The sequence below is a fragment of the Pseudophryne corroboree genome, chromosome 8 (genome assembly GCF_028390025.1).
Source record: "Pseudophryne corroboree isolate aPseCor3 chromosome 8, aPseCor3.hap2, whole genome shotgun sequence".
Classification (NCBI taxonomy): domain Eukaryota; kingdom Metazoa; phylum Chordata; class Amphibia; order Anura; family Myobatrachidae; genus Pseudophryne; species Pseudophryne corroboree.
Genome location: NC_086451.1, coordinates 332,689,451 through 332,712,268, shown reverse-complemented (window position 1 = coordinate 332,712,268; position 22,818 = coordinate 332,689,451). Strand labels below are relative to the sequence as shown.

The 22,818-nt window shown below is 48.0% G+C and overlaps 1 protein-coding gene across 7 annotated transcripts in view; it reads right to left on the bottom strand.

Moving 5' to 3' along the window:
* ATP11C (ATPase phospholipid transporting 11C) overlaps nt 1–22,818 on the bottom strand; it is a 330,923-nt gene that overhangs the window by 79,970 nt on the left and 228,135 nt on the right. For all 7 annotated transcript variants that reach the window (XM_063937413.1, XM_063937409.1, XM_063937408.1 and 4 more), the window contains one exon: nt 10,336–10,493. In XM_063937413.1, coding sequence (XP_063793483.1) covers nt 10,336–10,493 — 158 coding nt within the window. The remainder of the gene's footprint in view (nt 1–10,335; nt 10,494–22,818) is intronic.

Genomic DNA, 22,818 nt, shown 5'->3' with positions numbered 1-22,818 from the left:
AGTGCATGCAACTGCACATTGATCCTGTGGACCGGCACGATATTGTTTCGCCAATTCAAACAGGGACCCCATATTACAATTACATAAATCAAATCAAATCTGGGGGTGCTGCCACAAATTATATTGTTGCCAATAAACCAGGGTATATTACATGGAAAGAAGAATTCATATTTCTTCTTCCCATGTAACATAAAGGGAATCTTACAGAACTGATACTAGATGATAATATTTTACGGAGAAGATTTATCTAGGAATGCATTCAACAAGAAACATTTTAACGCCTGGAAAGGAGTGAACCTTCAGCATAGGGTATCCAATTCTAGTTTATATTTAGTGTTCCTACAGCAAGGACTGAATATTTACAGGTTGTCATCTCCTGTAAGTGACGCACAGCACGCATACACATCACCAGCAGGGGAAACCGTGACACTAAAACATGCTCAGTACTAGCAGCAGGATGCGTCTCCTCACATGAACCATAGCAGCTGGAGGTGGGGGCAGGAGAGGAGACCTCTGAGCACTGGACTGTGAAATTAGGTGATGCTGCGGAAGCAGCTTCTCCCAGAGATCATGAAGTCAATGAATTGAAGTGTTGTAGCTGCATGAAATTATGCAGCCAATAAACTTCTCTGAAACAACTTGTGCCTCACACCTTGTTAGGGTTTTTAGGGATAGATGCATAATTAGGAATTAGGGGGATTAGTGGGCTGCACTGATACGCTTCTCCCTTATGTATATTATTTATTTATTACCAGTTATTTATATAGCGCACACATATTCCGCAGAGCTTTACAGAGAAAATTTGGCCATTCACATCAGTCTCTGCCCCAGTGGAGCTTACAATCTATATTCCCTACCACATGTACACACACACATTCATGCTAGGGTTAATTTTTGTTGGGAGCCAATTAACCTAAAAGTATATTTTTGGGTTGTGGGAGGAAAACGGAGTACCCGGAGGAAACCCATGCAAGTATAGGGGATAATATACAAACTCCACACAGTTAGGGTCATGGTGGGAATCGAACCCATGACCTCAGTTCTGTGAGGCAGTAATGCTAACCATTACACCATCCGTGCTCTCCCCTGTATAGGAGGTGACGTGTGACTATGTCAGGTTCTGGGCGGCTGCCGGGTTACAGGCTGCATGGGAGATCTCGCCAATGGAGCCGGCTAGGCATTGAGACTAGGCTGATGCGCTGTGGGCTCTGACATTGCTATCTGCTTCGCCTTGGTACAGAGATGAAGCAGGAAGCGCTATAGCGGCATGATGTGTGCCGCTAGAATACATCTGCCCCTTAGCTCCTAGCAAATTGATAGGTTGGTTCACTTTTGTGGATCCAGTCCTTGTATTGGCTGCAACACAGCAGATTCCTACACATTTCTAAGTATTATTCTGTGATACATCTTACTGTGACATGACATATCTCGATGCAAAGAAGCTGTAACATTGCAGTCAAAGAGTACTAGCACAAAGAAAAGAGGAAACCAATTAAAACACGTGTAAGAAGGTGGCACAATAAGTAAGGTAACAAGACCTCTCACGTGTGTAATGTTCTTAATTCTATTCTAATTTCCCAGCAGGCAGAGCACTGCTTCCCCTCGCGGCCATTTGACTGCGCCTCATATCAGTCATATGTCATATCAGTCATACTGTCAACATCAGTTGTAAGATGGCGGGGCTGGCGGAAAAATGGTCAACCACTGAGGTGTGTAGTGTGATTAGATTAATGTGTCTAAAGGGCACATCAGCAGCTGAAATTCATCACAAACTTGTTGAGGCATAGGTTGATAATGTCATGTTATGGAAACAGGTTTGGGTTTGATGCACTGCCTGGGGAGGACATACTTGGCCGGCCGGATCGCTGCTCATCTGAACGTCTGTACTACCATTATCAAAGGCAGAACACCAAAACTGTTCCTAAGACGGGGATTCCCATAGTGTGTGTACTGGCAGCTTTTGCAGATGACACTCTTGATAAATGCACACAGCAGTATATTATTAATTTATGTACATTGGTAAAGGTATGCGTAGCTTGTTGGCCTCTACTGGCCCCACTATCGGTGCATGAGGTTGCTAGATATGAAAAAAGGAGATTTATGGTAGACTTACAATGGTTAAATCTCTTTCTGCGAGGTACATTGGTTCCACAGGGAAACATCGGGGTTTAGAGATGGATCTTGATCCAGGCTCCAACAGGATAAAGCTTTAGACTGTCCCAGAATGCATTGGGGCCTCCTCTATAACCCCGCCACCAGGCACTGTGAGCTCAGTTTCGTTAACCAGTCCAATGCAGGAGCAGGTAAAAGAGAAGGTAGAAGGTAGATATTAGTCACACAGAACCACGTTCTCACAACAGGAGAAGGGACTAGCGGCTAATGCCATACAAACCCATAGAAGCTAGATGTGTCAGGACGGGTGCCCTGTGGAATCAATGTACCTCGCAGAAAGAGATTTAGCCATGGTAAGTCTACCATAAATCTCCTTTTCTGCAGCGGGGTACATTGGTTTCCACAGGGAAACATCGGTAATGTCCTAAAGCAGTTCCTCATAAGAGGGGACGCGCCGTAGTGGGTATGAGAACCCGGCGTCCAAAGGAAGCATCCTGGGAGGCGGAAGTATCAAAGGCATAGAACCTAATGAACGCGTTCACTGAGGACCACAATTGTTCAGCGGACGCGCCTTGGCGGGCCGTCCAAGAAGGTCCAACAGACCGAGTAGAATGGGCTTTAATAGCAGCAGGAGCTGGAAGACCAGCCTGTGCATATGCTTGTGCAACCACCATTCTAATCCATCTGCCCAGTGTTTGCGTGTTCGCAGGCCAGCCTCGTTTGTGAAAAACAAAAAGTACAAAAAGGGTATCTGACCTCCTAATAGAGGCAGTGTTTTCCACGTAAATACGGAGAGCCCGCACCACATCCAAAGACCACTCTTTGGAGGACAAACCAGAAAAGATGAAAGCCAGAACCACAAATCTCTTGGATAAGGTGGAAAGATGACACCACCTTAGGTAGATAACCAGGACGAGTTCTAAGAACTGCCCGGTCACGGTGAAAAATCAGGAATGGTGGACAAAGAGCCTAAATCAGACACCCTCCTGGCAGAGGCAATAGCCAGTAGGAACAGGACCTGGACAGTGAGCCATTTGAGGATCACTGACTCAAGAGGTTCAAATAGAGACTCTTGCAGGGCATTCAGGACAATAGACAGATCCCATGGAGCCACAGGAGGGATCTAGGGAGGCTGAATCTGTAAAACACCCTGAGTGAAAGTATGAATGTCAGGAATAGACGCAAACCACACCGACAAGGCAGATATATGAACCTTGAGGGAGGACAGACGAAGGCCTAAGTCCAGGTCTTGTTGCAGAAAGGCCAGAAGTCTGGAAGTTCTGAATTTGTATGCATCGTAATTCTTAGCAGCACACCAGGTGAAGTAAGAATTCCAAACCCTGTAATAAATCCGTGCAGATGCGGGCCTTCAGCATAGTTTGGATAACCGCCTCGGAGAATCTTTTGGCCCTCATGAGTGATGCTTCAAGAGCCAGTCTGGCCAGGTCCGGGTAGACACAAGGGCCCTGAACGAGGAGGTCTGGGCGTTGAGGAAGTAGTAGAGTATGCTCTATCGAGAGACCCTGCAGGACTGAGAACCAATGCTGTCTGGGCCACGCCGGAGCGATTAGAAGTAGTATTCCTCCTAGTTTGAACTTCCGTAGCACCCTGGGCAGGGGTGACACTGGAGGGAACACGTATGGCAGACAAAAGTTCCATTAAATTGCCAGTGTGTCCACGAACGCTGCTTGAGGATCCCTTATCCTTGATCCGAAGACCGGAACTTTGTGATTGTGTCGAGACGCCATCAGGTCTACATCCGGTAGGCCCCACTTGTCCACTAAGAGTTGAAAGACTTCCAGATGAAGACTCCACTCTCCGGCATGCACGTCCTGACGACTGAGGAAATCCGCTTCCCAGTTGAGGACTCCCTGAATGAACACTGCAGATACTGCTGGCAGATGGCGTTCTGCCCAACAAGAATTTTTGACACTTCCAGCATTGCCATGTGGCTTCGAGTGCCGCCTTGATGGTTTATGTATGCCACCATGGTGGCATTGTCTGACCGTACTTGAACAGGCCTGTTCTGTAACAGAGGCAGAGCGAGAGACAAAGCATTGAACACTGACCGCAATTCCAGAATGTTTATCGGGAGGAGTGATTCCTCCTTGGTCCACCGACCCTGGAAAAAGTGTTGCTCCAACACCGTGCACCAACCCCTCAGACTGGCATCCGTAGTCAGAAGGACCCAGTTGGGGATCCAGAAGGGACAGCCCCTGCTCAACTGCTGGTACTGTAGCCACCAGGTCAGCGACAGACGAACCTCCGGAGTCAAGGAGCTCATGTGAGACCTGATCCGATGAGGTAGGCCATCCCACTTGGAAAGGATTAACCTCTGCAGAGGGCGTGAATGAAATGGAGCGTACTATACTATGTCGAAAACTGACACCATGAGGCCTAATACTTGCATTGCCGAGTGTATCGACACTCTTGGGTGAGAGAGTAAGCATCTGATCCTGTCCTGAAGTTTCAGGACCTTCTCTGGAGACAGAAACAGCCACTGACTGTGTGTGTCCAGAAGTGCCCCTAGGTGCACCATGCTCCGAGCAGGGACCAGCGAGGACTTCTTCCAGTTGATTAGCCATTCGTGGGCTTGTAGGAAGTTTCCCGTCAGTTGTAGATGACTAAGGAGGACATCTTGGGAGTTTGCTAGAATCAGCAAGGTGTCCAGATATGGCAGGATTCTGACTCCCTGATGACAGAGATGAGCCGTCATCACGGCCATAACATTGGTGAAGATCCGAAGGGCCGTTGCTAGTCCAAACAGCAGAGCATGGAATTGATAGTGGAGGTTGCCAATAGCAAACTGCAGATATTGCTGATGCGATATGGCAATAGGAATATGTAGATAAGCATCCTGTATATTCAGGGATACCATATAGTCTCCGGGTTCCATGGACAGAACAATTGAGCGCAGTGTTTCCATACAGAACTTGGACACTCTCACAAACTTGTTCAAAGATATGAGGTTGAGTATAGGCTGGAAAGACCCATTGGGTTTCGGAACCAGAAACAGGGTCGAGTAATATCCTCTGCCTCTTTGAGGCAGAGGTACCAGCACTACCACTCCTGTATCCAGGAGGGAATGTACAACCAGCTGTAGAACTTGCGCCTTCAATGGATCCGAAGGGAAAACTGTTGTGCAGAACTGGTGAGGGGGACGTCTCTTGAAAGAGACTGCGTACCTGTGAGAAACAACTTCTCGTACCAACGCATCTGAAGTGGTCTTCAACCAGACTTGGGTGAATCGCAGAAGTCGTCCTCCCACCTTGGGGTCCCCCAAGGGGAGGCCCGTCCCGTCATGCGGCAGGCTTGTCGTGTTTAGAAGCTGGCTGACGGGCGGCCCAGGATTGTTTGGTCTTGGGCTTAGTAGTTTTGGGAGCACGAGATGGTCAGGCATTCCCGAGACATTTTGCTTTCCCTTGTGTCCGAAAGGAGCGAAAAGTGGTACCTTTTGCCTTCTGTGCAGAAGGAGTAGTATTCGGGAGAAATGCAGTCGCCGCTAAGTCAGTCACAATCTTATTGAGATCTTCCCCAAATAGGATGTCTCCCTTAAAAGGGAGTACCTCCAAGGTCTTTTTGGAGTCCAGGTCCACCTTCCACGACCTCAACCACAGAATATGGCGAGCCAGGATGGACGTAGTCGATGCCTTGGCCGCCAACAAACCTGCCTCAGAGGACGCCTCCTGAACCTAATAGGCGGCGGTGGTAATATGAGACAGGTATTGTCTGGCATTGTCAGATATATCTTGAGACAGCTCTTCCTCTAATGCCTGAACCCATGCTTCAATTCCTTTCACAGCCCAGGAGGCTGCTATAGTGGGTCTATGTACAGCACCTGTAAGGGAGTAAACAGACTTCGGGTAACCATCCACACGCTTATATGTCGGTTCCTTCAGTGAGGTGACAGTGGTGACAGGCACAGTAGATGTCACCATGAGACGGGTGACATGGCAATCCACCGGTGGTGAATTTTCCCACTTTTTACACAACTCAAAAGGGAGAGGATAACGAGCTACAATCTTTTTAAACAGGGATAATTTCTTTCCTGGTGAAGACCAGGGTTCTTGACGTATGTCTACTAAATGATTAGAATGCAGTAATAATATTTTAGTTACCTCCTGATGTTTAAACTTATCAGGTTTCGTAGACACAGTAGTGGGATCCACATCATCATCTATTTGTAGCATTTGCTTAATAGCAACCACTAGGTCAGGGACATCAACCTGAATTGCAGATTCCTCGTCAGAAGCAGCTGTATGGGTGTCTGGCGGGTCAGTATACTCCCCATCCTCATCAGAAGAATCTTCAGGGAGATTAGTGGATTGTGAGGAGGAAGTGGACCGCTTAGTTGCCCCCTTGACACCAGAGTGACTTGGGGTAGGTTTATGTCTAACCAAAGATTGATTCAATAGCTGCAACTGGGTAGACAAATTATCCGCCCAAGGTGGATTTACCATAGGGACAATATGTGGCTGCAATGGCACAGAAGGTCCCATAGGGGGCGTAAGGTGTGTTACAAGCGTATTGAGCATAGTTGAGAACACCGCCCAAGGTGGCTCCTGATTGGTTACAGGAGCTGCGGACTGACTGGGAGATGTATGGCACATATTACACAGACATTATACAAAGCTTCCCCATCAGGCTTTTTCAGGGCTGCCCTGTGCAACCTCCCTGTTAAGTGACCTGCTTCTGCAGGCACCAACTCGAAACTGAGCTCACAGTGCCTGGAGGCGGGGTTAAGGAGGAGGCCCCAATGCATCCTGGGACAGTCTAAAGCTTTAACCTGTTGGTGCCTGGATCAAGATCCATCTCTACACCCCGATGTTTCCCTGTGGAAACCAATGTACCCAGCTGCAGAAATTTGTTTATATATCCAGACAGGTGGAAATTAAATATTACAAAATTTGGGAAACAGATGGGTCCTCCGTTATCTTGGCAGTTTTTGCACCTGGATGGAGGTTTAGTCACGCCTAGGCGATAGCTTAGGTTGCTGAGTTTAATCACGGACAGGCGCGTTGAGGCACGATTACATACTCAGCATGCAATACACATCTCCACCACTGGGTGGCTAATGCTCCACTAATCTAGTACTTTAGATCGAATAGCGGCGGACTACAAGCTCTGGCAAATGTTAATATACAGTCCTGTACTGCATACTGTACACACAGATGGTGACCAATGGTCAGAGAGAGTAAAAAAAATAATAATAATAGTTTATACAGACTGACACGAACGCATTAAAACACTTGTCAATTACTGTTACTGAATGTGAGCGTCCAAGTCCCGTAGACAAAGCAATAGAGTAATGTAGTTCATTGACTTTAAAGTATGTACAGTGCACTAAATACCGTGTTTTGAAATACAAGCGTCCAAGTCCCCTAACGGCATAAATGAACACCAATGGGAAGGAATCGCTGCTTGCAGTACTTTTACACATGAACTTGTGTATGTTCCATGCAGCGATGTGGGCAAGTAGTGAAGGCTTCCGCCTCCCACACTTAGGGTCCTGGGTTCAATTCCCAAAGTGCCAATGTATTTATTTAATTTATCCCTGAAATTCACTTTATTATTATTTTTTTCTTTGTAATCCATTGTAATACATTCAATGGAAGGGTGCACACAACTTTTAAATAAATTAGGGCAAATCTGCAGGAGCGACTCATTCCGCTATCTAAAATACACAGTGGCAATGAGGACCCGTAGACATACCAATTAATATAAATTAGTGTATTCTGACGCAATTAACTGTTCGAGAAACATAGTACTGTAGATCGTCGGCGTTAGAAAATCTGTGTTGTACTTTATGAGAAGGGATCACTGCTACTGTACCATTTGCACATATATCAAAGCGACTGCAGTTCTCTATCTGATTTTCATATAAAGTACAGTATTGTGTTGTACATTTATTGTAACCTGACCTCCCTCCCTGTCTACTGTATGAACTGTGCTGGGGGGAAGTGGGATGGGGGTAGGGGGATGTGGTGGCTTAATTCCGTGTTCTGCAATATAAGTGTCCAAGTCCCTTAACAGCATAAAGGGGAGGGGGAAGGGGCAGGGGAAGGTGGGGATTAACCAGCGGAGTTCAGAGACGCTGTCGAAAATATTAATTGTCTGTCGGGACCCAAAAAAAGAAACCAATAAATCAATAAATAAAAAAAGTGTGTACAGGCACAAACGAATGTGTTAAAGCAATGGTCCATTGACGTTCGGTTTATGTGAGCTATTAAATTAAATTCAATTAAAATGGGCTTAAAGCTTAATATCTCCGGTTCTGATGGTCCAATCTGCTCAGAATCGGGTTGGTATGGAAGGGGAGACGATTAGCTACCGGAGGATAACAACCCCAAGTTTCTGTGGCCCCCAAAAGGCTTATGGCAAACGTTGCAACCCATGGTGGGTCTAAATTAACTGGCCCATTACAGTCTATGTGAAAATGGGTCCACTTTGCGTCCTGATATCAATGGTTCTGGGTGTCCCAGAGACTTGGGACCGGTACCATAAAAAAAGAGGAGACTCTTCGCTTTCGAGGCAAACCAACCACTAGTTTATGTGACACCGCAAAGGGAAACAGCAAGCAACCGTGTGTCAGGTCCCCTCCAGTTGTCCGCCAAGCTTGCACGGGATGCGGAGTTTCTGGCTAGATAAAAAATTGTACTGTACAGAGATGCTAAGCATGGTAATTTGGCAGCCAGGAACTTAGGGAGGAGCTTTTATCTCTCCCCATTATACTCAAAGATAACGCTTGCGGCTGTAGCCTTTAGAGCAGAGTACGTTATAAGCTGTTTGTGCTATTTAGTACTCAAATGCAAAATACTGTACAGAGACGCTAAGCACAGTGATTTGGCATCCAGGAACTTAGGGAGGAGCTTTTATCTCTCCCCATTATACTTAGAAAGATAACACTTGCCGCTGTACAAGCTGTTCGTGCTATTCAGTACTTAAATGCAAAATACTGTACAGAGATGCTAAGCACAGTGATTTGGCATCCAGGAACTTAGGGAGGAGCTTTTATCTCTCTCCATTATACTTAGTAAGGTAACACTTGCCGTTGTACATTACAAGCTGTTCGTGCTATTTAGTACTTAAATGCAAAGTACTGTACAGAGACGCTAAGCACAGTGATTTGGCATCCAGGAACTTAGGGAGGAGCTTTTATCTCTCCCCATTATACTTAATACTACGGGATTTGGATGCTCGCATATCCCTAACATCAATAGATCATACTATACCTGTAACACATTCGTTTGGATCTGTATATGCTGTACTATTTGCGTCTGTACTGTATATACTGTATGACATACTGTAGCATATTGTAGCGTAATGAGACGCACCAGTAAAGTACTTCTTACCCTGTAGTTCAGTATTGTATTTTAATGAAGACCACACGCATGCGCATTGGTGATTTTGAAAAGCGACATCTGGTGGATGATCGCAGGTATTACACTCAAAGGTAATGCCAAATGCTCTGTGCACCTCCCTACGACTAGGCGCACCTCCTTGCGCCCAGGCACGCTGCGTATGCCCGATCGCGACTAACGCCTCAGCCAGCCAAGATAACGGAGGACCCATCTGTAGGTGGTTGGTGTCTCCCTATATGCAACGTTATGAGGCCCCCGGTTAATTATATCCAAGAATTCCAAGGTGATACTCTCTTGTGTCATCCCTACCGTATGCTATGTAATGTTAATCTTGTAAAATGAATGAGACAGACAATGAGCAGATGTAGTTTCAGCTGGCTTACATAACTTGATTTTATGGTTTATTCACCGAATATTGATTGATCTGCCCAACTACTGTAAATGTGGATATAGGATATCTCTTGTATTTAACAGTACAGAGGAGACTACAACTGTATTGTTAGTAATATCCAGTATTTATTGACAATGTGACATGTTTATTACTTTGTAAAAGGACATTAATGTTATGTGATTTGTATTGTAACAAAAAGTTAAATATTTCAATAAAAATGATTGAATAAAAAAAAAAAAACCCTGTTCCCATGACATGATGGTATCACTGTACACCTCGTAACCGGATGATGAATGATGGGACAGTATGACTGATATGAGGCGCAGTCTAATGGCCGTGAGGGGAAGCAGTGGTCTACCTGCTCTGGCTTGGTGGGAAATTAGAATGTAATAGAGAACATCACACACGTGAGAGGTCTTGTTAACCTACTTACTGAACCACACTCTTATTTACAAAATATGTAACACTCACTTTTTGGCTCCATTCACCAAAGCAATTTCATCAGGAGAAGAGCAGATGTAAGAACATTTATTTTCTGACAAGGCAATAGGCCCATCGCACTGAGACTCTTCTTTCAGCTGCACAGTGTGGCACAGGCACAGAGCACGTAGGAACAGCTCCTCTCTGTCCTAGAAAAGTACACACATAACACATAAGTCTTGTTACTACTGGGCACATTAGCAGATCTCCTTGAATCTCTGGATGCCTTACATTGCTACTCGTGTTTGGGATGTGGCTACTGTACTAGTGACCAAAAAAAGCCTTAAATAAAAAGTAATCTGTATCGATATTAATAGTGCTAGCTGTTTCTTGACTGGCTGTTATAACAGCAGTAACAGTACAAATGCTAAGAGCTTTGGAACAGTAAAAAACCAATGATAAATGGACAGTACAGACAGGATGGGAGAGGCACAACTATCCTGGACACGGGATAAGGAAAATGGACACCACAAAACTTTATACTAGACACTGGGGTAGAGGTTATATTCATGAACTGGGGCAGCATAATAGATACAGTGGGGCTAGATACATGACACTGAAGGCTGTATAATGCACAGGGTCTATATAATATGCTGTAATAATAATAATAATAATTTTATTTATATAGCGCTCTTTTTCCAATAGGACTCAAGGCGCTTAACAGATACATAGCATAATATAGTACAGAAAATAATGAAGTACATTTTCATAAAATACAAAAGCATGAAGATACTAAAAATAAGATTTTACTTACCGGTAAATCTATTTCTCGTAGTATGTAGTGGATGTTGGGGACTCCGTAAGGACCATGGGGAATAGCGGGCTCCGCAGGAGACTGGGCACTCTAAAGAAAGATTTAGTACTATCTGGTGTGCACAGGCTCCTCCCTCTATGCCCCTCCTCCAGACCTCCGTTAAGGAAACTGTGCCCGGAAGAGCAGACATTATAAGGAAAGGATTTTGGAATCTCGGGTAAGACTCATACCAGCCACACCAATCACACCGTACAACTTGTGATACACTTATCCAGTCAACAGTATGAACAACAACAGGGCATCAACAATGGATGCCAACATAACATAACATAACCCAATATTAAGCAATAACTATGTACACGTATTGCAGAAAGTCCGCACTTGGGACGGGCGCCCAGCATCCACTACGGACTACGAGAAATAGATTTACCGGTAAGTAAAATCTTATTTTCTCTGACGTCCTAGTGGATGCTGGGGACTCCGTAAGGACCATGGGGATTATACCAAAGCTCCCAAACAGGCGGGAGAGTGCGGATGACTCTGCAGCACCGAATGGGCAAACTCAAGGTCCTCCTCAGCCAGGGTATCAAACTTGTAGAATTTTGCAAATGTGTTTGAACCCGACCAAGTAGCAGCTCGGCAAAGCTGTAATGCCGAGACCCCTCGGGCAGCCGCCCAAGAAGAGCCCACCTTCCTTGTGGAATGGGCTTTCACTGATTTTGGATGCAGCAATCCAGCCGCAGAATGAGCCTGCTGAATCGTGTTACAGATCCAGCGGGCAACGGTTTGCTTTGAAGCAGGAGCACCCAACTTGTTGGGGGCATACAGGATAAACAGCGAGTCAGTTTTCCGGACTCCAGCCGTTCGGGCTACATAAATCTTCAAAGCCCTGACTACATCAAGCAACTTGGAATCCTCCAAGTCACGAGTAGCCGTAGGCACCACAATAGGTTGGGTCAAATGAAAAGATAACACCACCTTTGGCAGAAATTGGGGACGAGTCCGCAATTCTGCCGTGTCCATATGAAAAACCAGATAGGGGCTTTTACATGACAAAGCCGCCAATTCTGACACACGCCTAGCCGAAGCGAATGCCAACAGCATGACCACCTTCCACGTGAGATACTTCAGCTCCACGGTCTTAAGTGGTTCAAACCAGTGAGATTTTAGGAAACCCAACACCATGTTGAGATCCCAAGGTGCCACTGGTGGCACAAAAGGGGGCTGAATATGCAGCACTCCCTTAACAAACGTCTGAACTTCAAGAAGAGACGCCAGTTCCTTTTGAAAGAAAATGGATAGGGCCGAAATCTGGACCTTTATGGATCCCAACTTCAAGCCCATAGTCACTCCAGACTGTAGAAAGTGCAGAAATCTGCCCAGTTGGAATTCCTCTGTAGGGGCCTTCCTGGCCTCACACCAAGCAACATATTTTCGCCATATGCGGTGATAATGCTTTGCTGTCACGTCCTTCCTAGCCTTTATCAGCGTAGGAATAACTTCCTCCGGAATGCCTTTTTCCGCTAGGATCCGGCGTTCAACCGCCATGCCGTCAAACGCAGCCGCGGTAAGTCTTGGAACAGGCAGGGCCCCTGTTGCAACAGGTCCTGTCTGAGAGGCAGAGGCCATGGGTCCTCTGTGAGCATTTCTTGCAATTCTGGGTACCAAGGTCTTCTTGGCCAATCCGGAACAATGAGTATTGTTCTCACTCCTCTTCTTCTTACAAAGTACCCTGGGTCTGAGAGGAAGAGGAGGGAACACATAGACCGACTGGAACACCCACGGTGTTACCAGGGCGTCCACAGCTATCGCCTGAGGGTCTCTTGACCTGGCGCAATACCGTTGCAGCTTTTTGTTGAGACGGGACGCCATCATGTCTATATGTGGCAGTTCCCATCGACTTGTAATCTGAATGAAGACTTCTTGATGAAGTCCCCACTCTCCAGGGTGGAGGTCGTGCCTGCTGAGGAAGTCTGCTTCCCAGTTGTCCACTCCCGGAATGAACACTGCTGACAGTGCTTGTACGTGATTTTCCGCCCACCGAAGAATCCTGGTGGCTTCCGCCATCGCGAATCTGCTTCTTGTGCCGCCCTGGCGGTTTACATGAGCCACCGCGGTGATGTTGTCTGACTGAATCAGCACCGGTTGGTTGCGAAGCAGGGGCTCCGCTTGACTCAGGGCGTTGAATATGGCCCTTAGTTCCAGGATATTTATGTGCAGACAAGTTTCCTGACTTGACCACAACCCTTGGAAGTTTCTTCCCTGAGTGACTGCCCCCCCACCCTCGGAGGCTCGCATCCGTGGTCACCAGGACCCAGTCCTGTATGCCAAATCTGCGGCCCTCGAGAAGGTGAACACTCTGTAGCCACCACAGAAGAGACACCCTGGCCCTGGGGGACAGGGTGATCAGCCGATGCATCTGAAGATGCGATCCGGACCATTTGTCCAACAGATCCCATTGAAAGATCCTCGCATGGAACCTGCCGAAGGGAATGGCTTCGTACGACGCCACCATCTTTCCCAGGACTCGCGTGCAGTGATGCACCGACACCTGTTTCAGTTTTAAGAGGTCTCTGACTAGAGTAACAAGCTCTTGAGCCTTCTCCGTCGGGAGAAACACCTTCTTCTGGTCTGTGTCCAGAATCATGCCCAGAAAGGGCAGATGCGTCGTAGGAATCAGCTGCGACTTTGGGATATTCAGAATCCAGCCATGCTGTTGCAACACTTCCTGTGAGTGCGCTACGCTGATCTGCAACTGCTCCCTCGACCTCGCCTTTATGAGGAGATCGTCCAAGTATGGGATAACTGTGACTCCCTGCTTTCTCAGGATCACCATCATTTCTGCCATTACCTTGGTAAATATTCTCGGTGCCGTGGAGAGCCCAAACGGCAACGTCTGGAATTGGTAATGACAGTCCTGTACCACAAATCTGAGGTACTCCTGATGAGGTGGATAAATGGGGAGATGCAAGTAAGCATCCTTGATGTCCAGAGACACCATAAAATCCCCCTCTTCCAGGCTTGCAATGACCGCTCTGAGCGATTCCATTTTGAACTTGAATCTTTTCAGATAAATGTTCAGGGACTTTAAATTTAATATAGGTCTGACCGAACCGTCCGGTTTCTGTACCACAAACATTGTGGAATAGTATCCCTTCCCCTGTTGATGAAGGGGAACCTTTATCACCACCTGCTGGAGAAATAGCTTGTGAATTGCCGCTACCACTACTTCCCTTTCTATGGGGGAAGCTGGCAGGGCCGATTTTAGGTAACGTTGAGGGGGCATCACCTCGAATTCCAGCTTGTATCCCTGAGACACAATCTGTATAGCCCAGGGATCCACCTGTGAGCGAACCCACTGCTGGCTGAAATGTCGTAGACGCGCCCCCACCGCTCCTGGCTCCACCCGTGGAGCCCCAGCGTCATGCAGTGGATTTAGTGGAAGCCGGGAAGGACTTCTGTTCCTGGGAACTAGCTGTAAGGTGCAGCTTTTTTCCTCTGCCCCTGCCTCTAGCAAGAAAGGAAGCACCTCTGACCTTCTTGCTTCTTTGTGCGTTAAAGGACTGCATTTGGTAATACGGTGCTTTCTTCGGTTGTGTGGGAATATATGGCAAAAAGTTTGACTTCCCAGCAGTAGTTGTCGAAACCAGGTCCGAGAGACCGTCCCCAAACAATTCCTCACCCTTGTAAGGTAACACCTCCATGTGTTTTTTGGAGTCGGCATCACCTGTCCACTGCCGAGTCCACAGGACCCTCCTGGCAGAAAATAAGAATTTACTCACCGGTAATTCTATTTCTCGTAGTCCGCAGTGGATGCTGGGAACTCCGTAAGGACCATGGGGAATAGACGGCTCCGCAGGAGACTGGGCACATCTAAAGAAAGATTTAGGACTATCTGGTGTGCACTGGCTCCTCCCCCTATGACCCTCCTCCAAGCCTCAGTTAGGACACTGTGCCTGGAAGAGCTGACACAATAAGGAAGGATTTTGAATCCCGGGTAAGACTCATACCAGCCACACCAATCACACGTATAACTCGTGATAGGAACCCCGGTTAACAGTATGATAACAAAAGGAGCCTCTGAACAGATGGCTCGCAATAATAACCCGATTTGTGTAACAATAACTATTTACAAGTATTGCAGACAATCCGCACTTGGGATGGGCGCCCAGCATCCACTACGGACTACGAGAAATAGAATTACCGGTGAGTAAATTCTTATTTTCTCTGACGTCCTAGTGGATGCTGGGAACTCCGTAAGGACCAAGGGGATTATACCAAAGCTCCCAAACGGGCGGGAGAGTGCGGACGACTCTGCAACACCGAATGAGAGAACTCCAGGTCCTCCTCAGCCAGGGTATCAAATTTTTAGAATTTTGCAAACGTGTTTGCCCCTGACCAAGTAGCAGCTCGGCAAAGTAGTAAAGCCGAGACCCCTCGGGCAGCCGCCCAAGATGAGCCCACCTTCCTTGTGGAATGGACTTTTACAGATTTAGGCTGCGGTAGTCCCACCGCAGAATGCGCCAGCTGAATAGTGCTACAAATCCAGCGCGCGATAGTCTGCTTAGAAGGAGGAGCACCCAGTTTGTTGGGTGCATACAGGATAAACAGCGAGTCAGTTTTCCTGACTCCAGCCGTCCTGGAAACATACATTTTCAGGGCCCTGACTACCTCCAGTAACTTGGAATACTCCAAGTTCCCAGCAGCCGCAGGCACCACAATAGGCTGGTTCAAGTGAAACGCTGATACCACCTTCGGGAGAAACTGAGGACGAGTCCTCAATTCTGCCCTATCCATATGGAAAATCAGATAAGGGCTTTTATAGGACAAAGCTGCCAATTCTGACACACGCCTGGCCGAAGCCAGGGCCAACAGCATGACCACTTTCCACGTGAGATATTTCACATCCACAGTCTTAAGTGGTTCAAACCAATGTGATTTCAGGAACTCCAAAACCACATTGAGATCCCAAGGTGCCACTGGGGGCACAAAAGGAGGCTGAATATGCAGAACTCCCTTGACAAAAGTTTGAACTTCAGGCAGGGAAGCTAGTTCTTTCTGGAAGAAAATCGACAGGGCCGAAATCTGGACCTTAATGGACCCCAATTTGAGAACCAACATCACCCCTGCTTGTAGGAAATGCAGGAATCGACCCAGTTGAAATTCCTCCGTTGGGGCCTTCCTGGCCTCACACCAAGCAACATATTTTCGCCAATGCGGTGATAATGTTTTGCGGTTACATCCTTCCTGGCTTTGATCAGGGTAGGGATGACTTCCTCCGGAATGCCCTTTTCCTTCAGGACCCGGTGTTCAACCGCCATGCCGTCAAACGCAGCCACGGTAAGTCTTGGAACAGACAGGGCCCCTGCTGCAGCAGGTCCTGTCTGAGCGGCAGAGGCCAAGGGTCCTCTGAAAGCATCTCTTGAAGTTCCGTGTACCAAGCTCTTCTTGGCCAATCCGGAACCACGAGTATAGTTTTCACTCCTCGCCTTCGTATTACCTTGGGAATGAGAGGCAGAGGAGGAAACACATAAACCGACTGGTACACCCACGGTGTTACTAGAGCGTCCACAGCGATCGCCTGAGGGTCCCTTGACCTGGCGCAATATCTTTTTAGCTTTTTGTTGAGGCGGGACGCCATCATGTCCACCTGTGGTCTTTCCCACCGGTTTACCAGTATTTGGAAGACTTCTGGATGAAGTCCCCATTCTCCCGGGTGGAGGTCGTGCCTGCTGAGGAAGTCTGCTTCCCAGTTGTCCACTCCCGGAATGAACACTGCTGTCAGTGCTAACACATGATTTTCCACCCATCGGAGAATCCTTGTGGCTTCTGCCATTGCCTTCCTGCTTCTTGTGCCACCCTGTCTGTTTACATGGGCGACCGCCGTGATGTTGTCTGATTGGATCAGTACCGGCTGGTTCTGAAGCAGGGGCCTTGCTTGGCTTAGGGCATTGTAAATGGCCCTTAGCTCCAGAATATTTATGTGAAGCGAAATCTCCTGATTTGACCACAGTCCTTGGAAATTTCTTCCCTGTGTGACTGCCCCCCAGCCCCGAAGGCTGGCATCCGTGGTCACCAGGACCCAGTCCTGTATTCCGAATCTGCGGCCCTCTAGTAGATGAGCCCTCTGCAGCCACCACAGCAGCGACACCCTGGTCCTTGCCGACAGGGTTATCCGCTGTTGCATCTGGAGATGGGACCCGGACCATTTGTCCAACAGGTCCCACTGGAAAGTCCTTGCGTGGAACCTTCCGAATGGAATTGCTTCGTACGAAGCTACCATTTTTCCCAGGACTCGCGTGCATTGATGTACCGACACCTGTCCCGGTTTTAGGAGGTCTCTGACTAGAGATGACAACTCCTCGGCTTTTTCCACTGGAAGAAACACTTTTTTCTGGTCTGTGTCCAGAATCATTCCCAGGAACAGAAGACATGTCGTCGGGACCAGCTGTGACTTTGGAATATTGAGAATCCAGCCGTGCTGTTGTAGCACTTCCCGAGAAAGCGCTACCCCTACTACCAACTGTTCCTTGGACCTCGCCTTTATCAGGAGATCGTCCAAGTACGGGATAATTAAAAACTCCCTTCTTGCGAAGGAGTATCATCATTTCGGCCATTACCCTGGTAAAGACCCTCGGTGCCGTGGATAACCCAAAACGGCAGCGTCTGGACTGATAGTGACAGTCCTGTACCACAATTCTGAGGTACTCCTGGTGAGGGGGGTAAATGGGGACATGTAGGTACGCATCCTTGATGTCCAGGTAGACCATGTAATCCCCCTCGTCCAGGCTCGCAATAACCGCCCTGAGCGATTCCATCTTGAACTTGAACCTTTTGATATAAGTGTTCAAGGATTTTAAATTTAAGATGGGCCTCACCGAACCGTCCGGTTTCGGTACTACAAACATTGTGGAATAGTAACCCTTTCCTTGCTGAAGGAGGGGTACCTAGACAATCACTTGCTGTGAATACAGTTTCTGGATAGCCACCAACACTGCCTCCCTGACAGAGGGGGTTGCTGGTAAGGCAGATTTTAGAAAATGGCGGGAAAGGATGCGCCTCTCGGCAGAAAGGATGCGCCTCGAGCCCTCTTGTGTTTATGGGGCCGAAAGGCCTGTACTTGATAATACGGTGCTTTCTTTTGCTGTGGGGTAGCCTGTGGCAAAATGTCGATTTCCCAGCCGTAGCTGTGGAAACGAGGTCTGAAAACCATCCCCAACAGTTCCACCCCTCAGCAAAATATTGTCCCTATCCAGGGTATCAATATTATCCGACAGGGAAGCTGACCACGCAGCAGCAGCAGCACTGCACATCCATGCTGATGCAATCGCTGGTCGCAATATAATGCCCGTGTGTGTATATATAGCTTTTAGGGTAGCTTCCTGCCTTCTATCAGCAGGATCCTTTAGGGCGGCCGTATCCGGAGACGGTAGTGCCACCTGTTTTGATAAACGTGTAAGCGCTTTATCTACCCTAGGGGATGATTCCCAACGTGACCTATCCTCTGGCGGGAAAGGGTACGCTGCCAATAACCTTTAGAAATTATCAATTTCTTATCGGGGGAAGTCCAGGCTTCCTCACACACCTCATTTAATTCCTCAGATGCAGGAAAAACTACTGGTAGTTTTTTCTCACCGAACATAATACCCTTTTTTTTTGTGGTACCTGGGGTACTATCAGAAATGTGTAATACATTTTTCATTGCCTCAATCATGTAACGGGTGGACCTATTGGAGGGTACACTAGTCTCATCGTCGTCGACACTGGAGTCAGTATCAGTGTCGACATCTGTGTCTGTCATCTGAGGTAGCGGGCGTTTTAAAGCCCCTGATGACATTTGAGACGCTGGAACAGTCACAAGCTGAGTAGCCGGCTGTCCTATGTCGTCAAACCTTTTATGTAAGGAGCTGACACTGTCACGTAATTCCTTCCATAAGTCCATCCACACAGGTGTCGACCCCTCAGGGGGTGACAACACATTTACAGGCATTTGCTCTGCCTCCACATGATTTTCCTCATCATACATGTCGACACAGCGGTACCGACACACAGCACACACACAGGGAATGCTCTGACAGAGGACAGGACCCCACAAAGCCCTTTGGGGAGACAGAGGGAGAGTATGCCAGCACACACCAGAGCGCTATATACCACAGGGATATCACCTATAAAGAGTGTTTTCCCCATATAGCTGCATATATATATTATACTGCGCCTAAATTTGTGCCCCCCCTCTCTTTTTTACCCTTTCTGTAGTGCAGGACTGCAAGGGAGAGCCAGGGAGCGATCCTTCCAGCGAAGCTGTGAGGGAAAATGGCGCCAGTGTGCTGAGGGAGATGGCTCCGCCCCTTTTTCGGCGGGCTTTCTCCCGCTATTTTAATATTTCTGGCAGGGGTTAATATACACCTATATAGCCTCTGGGGCTATATATGGTGTCAGTTTGCCAGCCAAGGTGTTATTTATTGCTGCTCAGGGCGCCCCCCCCAGCGCCCTGCACCCATCAGTGACCGAAGTGTGTGGTGTGCATGAGGAGCAATGGCGCACAGCTGCAGTGCTGTGCGCTACCTTGGAGAAGACAGAAGTCTTCAGCCGCCGATTTTCCGGACCTTCTTGCTTCTGGCTCTGTAAGGGGGGCGGCGGCGCGGCTCCGGGAACGGACGACGAGGTCGGGTCCTGTGTGCGATCCCTCTGGAGCTAATGGTGTCCAGTAGCCTAAGAAGCCCAAGCTACCACCACTTAGGTAGGTTCGCTTCTTCTCCCCTTAGTCCCTCGGTGCAGTGAGCCTGTTGCCAGCTGGTCTCACTGTAAAATAAAAAACCTAAATTATACTTTCTTTCTAGGAGCTCAGGAGAGCCCATAGTGTGCATCCAGCTCAGCCGGGCACAGAAATCTAACTGAGGCTTGGAGGAGGGTCATAGGGGGAGGAGCCAGTGCACATCAGATAGTCCTAAATCTTTCTTTAGATGTGCCCAGTCTCCTGCGGAGCCGTCTATTCCCCATGGTCCTTACGGAGTTCCCAGCATCCACTAGGACGTCAGAGAAATTGACATTGCATTCATTCTAGAGCCCAGTAGGCAAATGTCCCTCTGGGCATCCCTCATATATAGGACAGTGTCTTTTATATGCCCCAGGGTCAGCATAATGGTATCCCTGTCTAAGGTATCCATTTCCTCAGACAGATTATCTGTCCACGCTGCTACAGCACTACACATCCACACCGACGCAATTGCCGGCCTCAGTAGAGTCCCTGAATGTGTATAAACAGATTTCAGGATACTTTCCTGCTTTCTATCTGCAGGATCCTTCAGGGTGGCCGTATCCTGTGACGGCAGGGCCACCTTCTTAGATAAGCGTGTCAGAGCTTTATCTACCCTAGGGGAGGATTCCCAGCGCACCCTGTCCTCTGGCGGGAAAGGGTACGCCATAAGTAACCTTTTGGAAAACAGGACTTTCTTATCTGGGGAATCCCACGCTCTTTCACATAACTCATTTAACTCATGTGAAGGGGGAAAAGTTACCTCTTGCTTTTTCTCCCCATACATATAAACCCTCTTGTCAGGGACAGGGTTTACCTCTGATATGTGCAAAATATCCTTCATCGCTATAATCATGTAACGTATAGCTTTTGTCATTTTAGGTTGCAATTTTGCATCATCGTCGTCGACACTGGAGTCAGAATCCGTGTCGACATCTATGTCAACCATTTTGGATAGTGGGCGCTTTTGAGACCCTGAGGGCCTCTGCGCTGTAGGATCAGGCATGGGTTGAGACCCTGGATGGCCCGAGGTATCAGCTTTATCCAACCTTTTATGTAAGGAGTTTACATTATCATTTAACACCTTCCACATATCCATCCAATCAGGTGTCGGCACTGGCGGCGGCGACACGTCAGTCAACTGCACTTGCTCTGCCTCCACATAGCCCTCTTCGTCAAACATGTCGACACACGCGTACCGACACACCACACACACAGGGGAAGCTCTAAATGAGGACAGGACCCCCACCAGGCATTTTGGAGAGACAGAGAGAGAGTCTGCCAGCACACACCCCAGCGCTATATAAACCAGGGATTACACAGTAACTTAGTGTTTACCCAGTAGCTGCTGTATTATGAGTTATGCTCCTAAATTTATGTGCCCCCCCTCTCTTTTTTACCCTTCTACCGTGATTCTGCAGGGGAGAGCCTGGGGAGCTTCCTCTCAGCGGAGCTGTGGAAGGAAAATGGCGCTGGTGAGTGCTTAGGAAGAAGGCCCCACCCCCTCAGCGGCGGGCTTCTGTCCCGCGATTTTTAGTAAAATAAATGGCGGGGGCTCATACATATAACAGTTTGCCACTGTTTATATGCAGCATTCGCCAGGAGGTATCTAATTGCTGCCCAGGGCGCCCCCCCCCCTGCGCCCTGCACCCTACAGTGACCGGAGTGTGTGGGTTAGTGTGGGCGCAATGGCGCACAGCTGCAGTGCTGTGCGCTACCTCATGTGAAGACAGGAGTCTTCTGCCGCCGATTTCGATGTCTTCTCCGCTTCTGCCGGCTTCTGTCTTCTGGCTCTGCGAGGGGGACGGCGGCGCGGCTCCGGGAATGGACGACAAGGTCAGGTCCTGTGTTCGATCCCTCTGGAGCTAATGGTGTCCAGTAGCCTAAGAAGCGCAACCTAGCCGCAGTTAGTAGGTTTGCTTCTCTCCCCTCAGTCCCTCGTAGCAGAGAGTCTATTGCCAGCAGAAGCTCTCTGAAAATAAAAAAACCTAACTAAAAACTTTCTTATTAGCAAGCTCAGGAGAGCTCACTAAAAGCACCCAGCTCTGTCCGGGCATAGATTCTAACTGAGGTCTGGAGGAGGGGCATAGAGGGAGGAGCCAGTGCACACCAGATAGTACTGAATCTTTCTTTAGAGTGCCCAGTCTCCTGCTGAGCCCGCTATTCCCCATGGTCCTTACGGAGTCCCCAGCATCCACTAGGACGTCAGAGAAAGGGACATTATGGAAATGCTTGAGTAAACAGGAAAGTCTTGAGTCTACTTTTGAAGGATTCTATAGTTGGGGCCTCTCGCACTGTGCGGGGAAGTGAGTTCCATAGAGTCGGAGCCGCATGACTAAAAGCTCGACCCCCAGATGAATTACGGTAGATTCTAGGTACTGCTAAAAGCCCTTCATCTACAGATCGCAGTAATCGAGTGGGGCAGTATGGGGTCAGAAGCTGTTTCAGGTACCTTGGGCCTAGGTCATGTAATGCTTTGAAACTCAGTAAGCCAATCTTGAAGATGATTCGCCATCGTACAGGCAGCCAGTGAAGGGAGTAGAGGATGGGTATTATGTGGCTAGAACGGGGCTGGTTGGTTAATAGCCTGGCAGCTGTGTTTTGCACCAGCTGTAAGCGCTGCAATTCTTTTGCTGGTAGACCAAGGTAGAGGGCATTACAGTAGTCTAATCGAGATGATACAAATGCATGTATGACTTTTGGCATATCATCTGAGGGAATTAAGTGCTTGATTCTGGCTATGTTCCTCAGGTGAAAGAATGAGGATTTGATTGTGGCTGATATCTGATGTTTAAGTGTCAAGCCACCATCCAGGACAACGCCAAGATTCCGCACACGATCACTGGTCTGTAATTCTGAATCCCCGAGTGTAAGTCCAGTTGGTTGGCTATGCTGTAGGCTTGTCCTTTGATGTTGCGGTCGTATCATAAGGACCTCTGTTTTATCCGGGTTCAGTCATGTGGAT